The 10,359-nt window shown below is 42.0% G+C and overlaps 1 protein-coding gene across 1 annotated transcript; it reads left to right on the top strand.

Moving 5' to 3' along the window:
- Nucleotides 1–253: 253 nt before the first annotated feature.
- LOC311113756 (uncharacterized protein) lies at nucleotides 254–10,191 on the top strand. The gene is made up of 2 exons (XM_084157061.1): nucleotides 254–510; nucleotides 7,630–10,191. Exons 1-2 carry the CDS (start codon nucleotides 345–347, stop codon nucleotides 8,937–8,939), a joined length of 1,476 nt encoding a protein of 491 aa, XP_084013187.1. The 5' UTR covers nucleotides 254–344; the 3' UTR covers nucleotides 8,940–10,191.
- The last annotated feature ends 168 nt before the right edge of the window (nucleotides 10,192–10,359 follow it).

The following is a 10,359-nucleotide window of genomic DNA, read 5'->3' as shown; positions in this document are numbered from 1 at the left end:
GAATAAATATGTCAGGTCCCAGAGCCTGAGCAGGGTATTTGAGTTTTCGAATGACTGAAGGAGTGGGAATGTATATATTTTTTGTTAATACTTTTTTTGTAGTTTGTGTGGATTAACCTGAAATGTTCCCTTCCCCTATGGAATTTACTTTTATTTTGTAAATGTTTTCACCCCGTCCAGTTGGTGGCGAAAATACACCCTTTGCGTGTAGTTCGCCATGAAACCCAAAGAAGAAGAAAAAGGAAGCAGAATTAGAGACTAGTTTGTTTTGGTTATGAACAATCCTTGCGGACTGAAGACCCACTGACTGAACAAAATAGGCCGGCTACCCACCGCAGTCGAAAATGTCTAAACTACAGTCGTTTCGTCTGTTTTTAAATGAGCGTTTAACGGCAGCTGCCCTGGAGATTTTCTCAGCAGTTGAGAAAACGGTGGCAGAGTACCAGGAGGAGAATGATCGGCTACGGAGACTGCTGCGGATCACCCCGAAGATAAAACTATGTAGAATTGGTTCGTATGTAGCTAGCTGGGGGAGATAGGGTTACGTAATTATGTAAGGGTTAAACGCAGACAATGTTTCCAACGTAATGTATAGAACTCAGGCCTTTATCCTGCTTACAGTGAGGGAAAAAAGTATTTGATCCCCTGCTGATTTTGTACGTTTGCCCACTGACAAAGAAATGATCAGTCTATAATTTTAATGGTAGGTTTATTTGAACAGTGAGAGACAGAATAACAACAACAAAATCCAGAAAAACGCATGTCAAAAATGTTATAAATCGATTTGGTGGTCCTCTGCAGCTCAATTGGTAGAGCGTGGCGCTTGTAACGCCAGGGTAGTGGGTTCGATCCCCGGGACCACCCATACGTAAAAATGTATGCACACATGACTGTAAGTCGCTTTGGATAAAAGCATCTGCTAAATGGCATATTATTATTTATATTATTATTTGCATTTTAATGAGAGAAATAAGTATTTGACCCCCCCTCAATCAGAAAGATTTCTGGCTCCCAGGTGTCTTTTATACAGGTAACGAGCTGAGATTAGGAGCACACTCTTAAAGGGAGTGCTCCTAATCTCAGTTTGTTACCTGTATAAAAGACACCTGTCCACAGAAGCAAGCAATCAGATTCCAAACTCTCCACCATGGCCAAGACCAAAGAGCTCTCCAAGGATGTCAGGGACAAGATTGTAGACCTACACAAGGCTGGAATGGGCTACAAGACCATCGCCAAGCAGCTTGGTGAGAAGGTGACAACAGTTGGTGTGATTATTCGCAAATGGAAGAAACACAAAATAACTGTCAATCTCCCTCTGCCTGGGGCTCCATGCAAGATCTCACCTCGTGGAGTTGCAATGATCATGAGAACGGTGAGGAATCAGCCCAGAACTACACGGGAGGATCTTGTCAATGATCTCAAGGCAGCTGGGACCATAGTCACCAAGAAAACAATTGGTAACACACTACGCCGTGAAGGACTGAAATCCTGCAGCGCCCGCAAGGTCCCCCTGCTCAAGAAAGCACATAAACAGGCCCGTCTGAAGTTTGCCAATGAACATCTGAATGATTCAGAGGAGAACTGGGTGAAAGTGTTGTGGTCAGATGAGACCAAAATCGAGCTCTTTGGCATCAACTCAACTCACCGTGTTTGGAGGAGGAGGAATGCTGCCTATGACCCCAAGAACACCATCCCCACCATCAAACATGGAGGTAGAAACATTATGCTTTGGGGGTGTTTTTCTGCTAAGGGGACAGGACAACTTCACCACATCAAAGGGACGATGGACGGGGCCATGTACCGTCAAATCTTGGGTGAGAACCTCCTTCCCTCAGCCAGGGCATTGAAAATGGGTCGTGGATGGGTATTCCAGCATGACAATGACCCAAAACACACGGCCAAGGCAACAAAGGAGTGGCTCAAGAAGAAGCACATTAAGGTCCTGGAGTGGCCTAGCAAGTCTCCAGACCTTAATCCCATAGAAAATCTGTGGAGGGAGCTGAAGGTTCGAGTTGCCAAACGTCAGCCTCGAAACCTTAATGACTTGGAGAAGATCTGCAAAGAGGAGTGGGACAAAATACCTCCTGAGATGTGTGCAAACCTGGTAGCCAACTACAAGAAACGTCTGACCTCTGTGATTGCCAACAAGGGTTTTGCCACCAAGTACTAAGTCATGTTTAGCAGAGGGGTCAAATACTTATTTCCCTCATTAAAATGCAAATCAATTTATAACATTTTTGACATGCGTTTTTCTGGATTTTTTTGTTGTTATTTGGTCTCTCACTGTTCAAATAAACCTACCATTAAAATTATAGACTGATCATGTCTTTGTCAGTGGGCAAACGTACAAAATCAGCAGGGGATCAAATACTTTTTTCCCTCACTGTATACCACAGTTGCCAAATATTAAAGTACACTTACCGGTTTAAAAAAAACAAAAAACAAATCTTTTTTATAAGATAATTAATACTTTCTCATCTTTTAGTTGCTAGACGCGACCCAGTCGTTTGTTCGATTAGTTCAATATTTATGGACGCTGCCCAATTGTTCGTTCTATAGCAATGTTCCATGGTCGCTGGCAACGTTCTTGCCCCTTGCTTGCTTCTGGCTCTGCAGCCAGAATAACAGCAACGTATCTACATTTGCGTTTGTTTAAGCTGCTTTCTATTGACATTCATTTGGATAAATCCATAACGAGCGGATGATGCCCGATTTTGCCTGGCATAGCTAGAAAAGTTTGCTTTGTCAGGGCTGCCAACTTTTGAAAAAAACTTGTAGTGAGATTTGCTATGTGAATTTCATTGCCCCCTGGCACAACCCCTAGGTGGGGGACTGGGGGTCCTCCCCTAGGAATATTTAACTTTTTTAAAGATAATTTCCTACAATTCTACGTATTCTGACATAGCTTTTTACCAGGACTGCCCAACCCTGTTCCTGGAGAGCTACCGTCCTGTAGGTCTTTGCTCCAACCCTAATCTAGCACACCTGATTCTAATAATTAACAGGTTGATAAGATGAATCAGGTTAGTAACACCTGGGGTTGGAGCGAAAACCTACAGGAGGGTAGCTCTCCAGGAACAGGGTTGGGCAACCCTGGCTTAGGCCTAATAAAAAACACAGGTCAGGTGTATTCAGTATGCTTTGAACATTAAATGAACACTAAAAATTTGACGACTTTGTTACTTGGAGATTTTGGGGGGATGAAATTGACACTTTTAGGTTCACAATCTGTTTGACAAAATGATTTTCATAGTTACAGCCTAAATGACAATCACCAAACGAGGGGACTAATGTGATTAAATCGACTTTAGTACATGCTGTCAAAAGGCTCCATTCTGCAATAGGGAAGAGAGTAACAGCAACCTAATTTTGTTGACAACATTGTACATAGAACAGCGCTACCGTGCTGCTCTTTTTAGTTTAATAAACTCAGCGGAGAACGTTCTCTCTCCATTCAGCTCCACTCTAATCTTGAGGTGTGTTTCTTTAAAACATGCATCCAATCCTGTTGATCCCTTACATAACTAGACCAATCAATGTGCCGCAGTTCACAGTGCTGTGGCAAGACAGGACAATGATAGAGGTTTCGCTCGTGATGTTAAATTGCAGATGTTCTGATTTTAAAACGATTTGGAGCACAGTTGAAAAATGTACGTGCGTGAGAGTTGGCAGCTCTGCTTTGTCGTCAGGACACGTGACACTGTTCATTATGAGGAGATCGCATTGCATATCAAACACTAAGCTAGAAGCTAGCTAAATAAACTACATATACAAAAGTATGTGGATACCCCTTCAAGTTAGTGGATTCGGCTATTTCAGTCACACCCGTTGCTGACAGGTGTATAAAATCGAGCACACAGCCATGCAATCTCCATAGACAAACATTGGAAGTAGAATGGCCTTACTGAAGAGCTCAGTGACTTTCAACGTGGCACCGTCATAGGATGCCACCTTTCCAACAAGTCAGTTCGTCAATTTCTGCCCTGCTAGAGCTGCTCCGGTTAACTGGAAGTGCTGTTATTGTGAAGTGGAAATGTCTAGGAGCAACAACGGCTCAGCCGCGAAGTGGTAGGCCACACAAGCTCACAGAACGGGATCACCGAGTGCTGAAGCACATAAAAATCGTCTGTCCTCGGTTGCAACACTCACTACCGAGTTCCAAACTCCCTCTGGAGCAACGTCAGCACAATAACTGTTCGTCGGAAGCTTCATGAAATGGGTTTCCATAGCTGAGCAGCCGCACACAAGCGATGTGATGAATCACGCTTCACCATCTGGCAGTCCGACGGACAAATCTGGTTTTGGCGGATGCCAGGAGAACGCTACCTGCCTCAATGCATAGTGCCAACTGTAAAGTTTGGTGGATGAGGAATTATGGTCTGTTTTTTATGGTTCGGGCTAGGCCCCTTAGTTCGAGTGAAAGGAAAACTTAACGCTGCAGCATACAATGACATTCTAGACGATTCTGTGCTTCCAACTTTGTGGCAACAGTTTGGGGAAAGCCCTTACCTGTTTCAGCATGACAATGCGCCCGTGCACAAAGCGAGGTCCATACAGAAATCCTTTGTCGAGATCGGTGTGGAAGAACTTGACTGGCCTGCACAGAGCCCTGACCTCAACCCCATCGAACACCTTTGGGATGAATTGGAACGCCGACTGCGAACCAGGCCTAATAGCCCAACATCAGTGCCAGACCTCACTAATGCTATTGTGGCTGAATGGAAGCAAGTCCCCGCAGCAATGTTCCAACATCTAGTGAAAAGCCTTCCCAGAAGAGTGGAGGCTGTTATAGCCGTTATATAATTCAAAGGGGGAACCAACTCCATATTAATGCCCATGATTTCATTCCAAAATGAGATGACACACTGGTCTCCACATACTTTTGGTCATGTAGTGTAGTTTGTTGCTAGCAAATCTGCCAATATGACAACCGAATTCAAAACTACCAGCTTAATCAAATACAACCACTGACTGTTTGCTCCTTGCTGTTGCTCTAAGATGGCAACTCAGCGCTAAAGCGCATGTGCCAATTGATTCAACAGTCGGTGGTTGTATTTGATTAACCTTTATTGAAAAAGTATGTATTTAAGCAAAGAAAGGCACACAACTACAGAGGACAAACATAAGTACAAGGTAGGCGTTTCATAATTATAACATTTTGAAGTATTGACCTTGGGCGAATTGATGTAGTCCGAGTTAGATTCCACAAAGCCTGGTCTCTGCTCCACTCTGTTGGTGGAGTCATCTGAAACTTCCTTCCCCCTTTGAGTGGAGTTTAGTCTGTCCGCTATGTAGGCCTAATTATGTGCACAAGCACAAATCGCCACATCCGTAATTTAAGTCCCGTCGGAATCTGCCATGTCGGTTATTTTTACATAGCAGGAGCATAATAATTCCAGCCGAAGAAACATACTGTTTTCGACTTCTCCAAGGTCCAAGTCCCGTGCGAATCGACATCCCTGTGTTTCTAGGTCAACGTCTGAGTTTGACAGGTGTTGCAATACAAGAAAACAATAACTAATTCGATAAAGTGCTGCGCCTATATGAAGGGCCTACATGTATCAACTTTCACAGTGAATGCTTTTGTTTAAACATTTTGTGCCAATGAAATGAACATTGGCAAATGCTTCAGTAAAAAAAATGGCATCTATTTAATGCAACCCTTGCTGTTAATAGATCGCAAAGCAGCATTCCAACTGAGCTAAACTTTTGGAAATGACAAGTTCACTTTCTCATACAAAGGGGAAGGCAACTAGATCCAGCCGCGGGACGATTTCTGTCGGAGCGAATGGTCAGGGGGATGGAAAAATTATGAATTTGTACACTGCAAATTGACCAACTAAGCCCAAAAAGAGATTGTATTTAAAAATAACAATAATTTCATACCATGATTACATTGAGACACGATCTCAAATGTGAGAATGCTGCCGGAGGGGATGGCCGCCGTTTTACGGGCTCCTGACCAATTTTGATATATATAAAAAAAAGTACATAATGTTTCCGCCATCGTTTTCTATGACCAGAAGCTATTTTCGGCCATAAGAGACGGTAGCAGAAACATTATGTACAAAATAAGTTACAAACAATGCGAAAAAACACACAAAATAGCACAATTGGTTAGGAGCCTGTAAAACGGCAGCCATTCCCTCTGCTGCCATGATATTACAATGGAGCAATTTGATTTTGATCACCTCATTTTTTGTTTTGTTTTTTGTGGGTAGACGTTTTAGCTCAATTCCTGGGGATTTTACAGTCTCAAGTCTCAACTCAAATCCTATATATATTTTTCAAACCCTGGCCTAAAACCATCTCATGTGCAAGTGCGCTGTTTAGCTCTCATCTGCAGGCTGGGGGGAAATTTGAAGACGTCTACTGTCGGTTCGCTAAAATAATGATTATGATCACGCTTCCTCAATTCAAATATTATGGTGACACTATACCAAAGATGGTTTGGTATGGCTTAGAAACTTGGGAGCCAAGCTCGAGTTATCAGTGTAGCCTGTTATCGCCTGGACATGTTGAAATATCTTAACGCCTAGAATAAAAACCTCCAGGCTTCTGCATAATGATCAATTTATTGGATAATATTTTTTTTACAGGGGCCAGTTTTGAACAAACTAATCCCGTCCAAATCGTCCTCTGGAATAACGGACATTCTGGGGTAATAGTTGCATAACCAACGTTCTCTAGTAATACTAGTCCCGTGCAAATAGGGCTTAAGTGATCCCCATATTATTATTATTATTATTATTATTATTATTTTTATCTATCTCTGATCCAGGGCATTCCATTGAGGGCTCTATTAATTTACTTCGACCATTTGCCTTTTTTTGAAGGTTTTCGTCATATGAAAACGCAATCGAAATCTTCATAAAAGGCATTTGGTAGAAGTGCATTTCAAAGATGATGGAACAGAAAAACTAAAAAATGTGTAGAAACATCTGAAGGATGATCAATGGAAACAGGATGCACCTAAGCTCAATTTCGAGTCTCATAGCAAAGGGTCTGAATACTTATGTAAGTAAGGTATTTCTGTTTTTTATTTGTAAGAAACTTGCAAAAACTTCTAAAAACCTGTTTTCGCTTTGTCATTATGGGTTATTGTGTATAGATTGATGAGGAAAAACATTAATTTAATCAATTTTAGAATAAGGCTGTAATGTAACAAAATGTGGAAAAAGTGAAGGGGTCTGAATACTATCCGAATACAAGTATCTTGTGACTTTTGAAGTTGTGTTGAGCGGAGATTTGGTGGTACGTGTATGACTAAGAAGAGATGCAAAGAATCCAGCTTTTTTCTAAAGTTTATTGAGAAGGAATTGAAAATGGATTCAAGTATTTTTTTTATTTTTATTGGAATTTCTGTATACTTCCTGAATTGACTGACTTCAATTAGAATTGACCTCAACGTGGTCCTCTGTAGCTCAGCTGGTAGAGCACGGCGCTTGTAACGCCAAGGTAGTGGGTTCGATCCCCGGGACCACCCATACACAAAAGAAAATGTATGCACGCACGACTGTAAGTCGCTTTGGATAAAAGCGTCTGCTAAATGGCATATTATTTATTATTATTAACCCTGATGTCTAAAGGCTGTGTAGATAATATCTGCTCCTTTCTCCTTCCCTCCAGACTCCCTGCAGCTCTCTCTCGCTGTCTCTGAAGAGGATGTTCCCTTTGACCAGCAGCACTGTGAGCAGGAGTGGAGCACCAGTCTGGGGCCGGAGGATCCAGAGCCCACACAGATTAAAGAGGAACAGGAGGAACTCTGGACCAGTCAGGAGAAAGAGAAGCTTCAAGGGATGGAGGCTGATATCATAGAGTTCAAATTCACTCCTCCTTGTGTGAAAAGTGAATGTGATCAGGAGGACCCACTTCAGTCCTTGACTCTTCTCGAAACCCAGACTGTGGAGAACAGAGAGAGTGACTCTAAACCAGTGGATCTCAAACCTTTTGGCAATGTGACCCACCTAAATAATCAAAACAATGACTCCAGCCACACCACTTCTAAAAAAACTAAACGCTGCCGTGACTGTGGTGAAACATTTGCTCTGAAAGCTGACCTGCAGAGGCATTTGACTCTCACCAAGATGAGACCCAGGGAATGTCGAGTGTGCAAAAAACACTACAATTCCACCTGTAAACTGAAGGCCCATGTCCGACTCTGTCACGTGGAGAAACCCTGCCCCATTTGTGGCAAGACCTTCAAATACAAAGGGGTTCTGTCCAGGCACATAAGGACTCACACAGGAGAGAAACCGTTTAGCTGTGGTGACTGTGGGAAGAGCTTCAAACGAAAGCAGCACCTAACCAACCATGTACGGACTCACACAGGAGAAAAACCATTTAGCTGTGGAGACTGCGGGAAAAGCTTCATTCAGAAGGGACATCTAACCGAACATATTCGAACCCACACAGGAGAGAAACCATTTAGTTGTGTTGACTGTGGGAAAAAAAGCTTTAATCAGAAGTGGCTCCTAACCGAACATATACGGACTCACACAGGAGAGAAACCATTTAACTGTAGTGACTGCGGGAAAAGCTTTAGTTACAAGGGGGACCTAAGGAGGCATATACTGACTCACACAGGAGAGAAACCATTTAGCTGTGGTGACTGCGGGAGATGCTTCAATCATAAGGGGCACCTAAGGAAGCATATATTGACTCACACAGGAGTGAAACCATTTAGCTGTGGTGACTGTGGGAAAAGCTTCAATCAGAAGGCAGCCCTAAAGACACATATACTGACTCACACAGGAGTGAAACCATTTAGCTGTGGTGACTGCGGGAAAAGCTTCTATCAGAAGGGACACCTAAATGAACATATTCGGACTCACACAGGAGAGAAACAACATGTCTGCTCAGTATGTGGTAAAGGATTCACTCAGAAGGCTCATTTGGTGAGGCATGTAAATAACGTCCACAAAGACAAAACTGGATGAAAAATGAGAAATAAGAAAGAAAATTCTGTCAGAAGATGGGAATAAACAGGCAGGATGTGAACAGGACAAAATAAGTGTGGGTCATTCATTCTGTAGGTTTCAGATAAATACAGTGGCTTGCGAAAGTATTCACTCCCCTTGGCATTTTTCCTATTTTGTTGCCTTACAACCTGGAATTAAAATTGATTTTTTTTTGGGGGGGGGTTTGTATAATTTGATTTACAGAACATGCCTACCACCCCAACAGGGTGAGACTTTTAAAAACAGAACGGACGTTTATTACTTGCCACATCAGGCTTGTTGTTTGGGGGGTTACAGTAGGTCTCCAAATTCTGTAAAATTACTATGTGACAATGTCTTTTTTTTAAATGTAGCCTGCCATGTAGCCTGCCAGTAATTGCATTGAATCGAATTAGTCAGATCCATGATTAGTTGAGTCCAGGGTTCAAAGTAATAACTCAAAATGTACCTATTAATTCATCTAAGGGAACATTGGATGGTCAGTTATCATGGTCAAGTCATAAAGATATGTTCTGTGTTTTTGACACAAAGATCAACTGTACTAGATGTTCAGGCTCTGATCTTGTCCCATCTTCATTACTGTCTGGTAATATGGTCAGGTGCAGCAAAGAAAGACCCAGCGAAGCTGCAGCTGGCTCAAAACCAAGCAGCACACCTTGCCCTTGACTGCACATACAGAACTAACATCAACAACATGCATGATAGTCTTTCATGGTTGAGGAGAAATTGACTACTTCTCTTTTAGTCTTTTTAGTTCTAACCACTTGTATAATCTTCAAACAGACATACATACCCCACCAGACATGCCCCTATGGGTTTCTTCACTGTACCCAAACCAAAAACAGATTTAATGCGTCGCTGAGTTATCGTGAAATGGTCTGCCACCAGAGGTTACTCAGGCAAAAAGCAAGTTCAGCTTTAAAAAATGTGTTTTTTAAACATATTGTGTCAAAGCGCCTCTCCTCTTTCTAATGATCTAATTTAACTGTATTGTATATAAGAATGTATACATGAAGTGTGTAAATAGTATTTTTGTTGTCTCTTGGTGTCTTTCCTATATATAACTCTTATTTTAATTTTGTATTTTGAATTTAAATGTAATGTCTTATTTTGTTCTTATCTATTACTGTTCTGTACTTTGTCATGTATTTGTATGTTTTATGTGGACCCCGGGAAGAGTACTGCATGTGCAGTAGCTAATGGGAATCCTAATAAACTAAACTAAACCCCTGCTTGTGTGTGAATGTGCAGTAAAAAGGTTGGTCCATTGTCATGACGATGGCACTATAATGCCTCAGTTCTAAATGGCAAGGCATCATCATTCCGAAAATTCTGTCATCCTGTTGCATCATAGTGCCATTGTCAAGACATCAGACCAACAATCTCATTGTTGCAGAAA

Source organism: Coregonus lavaretus (genome assembly GCF_964263955.1).
Source record: "Coregonus lavaretus genome assembly, chromosome: 40".
NCBI lineage: Eukaryota > Metazoa > Chordata > Actinopteri > Salmoniformes > Salmonidae > Coregonus > Coregonus lavaretus.
The sequence above is the reverse complement of the archived record's forward strand: the minus strand, read 5'-3'. Positions and strand labels throughout refer to the sequence as shown.

Coding starts and splice junctions, on each gene's coding strand:
- LOC311113756 (XM_084157061.1), top strand. CDS start 345: ATGTCTAAACTACAGTCGTTTCGTCTGTTTTTAAATGAGCGTTTAACG. Junction 511..7,629: donor GATAAAACTATGTAGAATTG/GTTCGTATGTAG, acceptor CCTTCCCTCCAG/ACTCCCTGCAGCTCTCTCTC.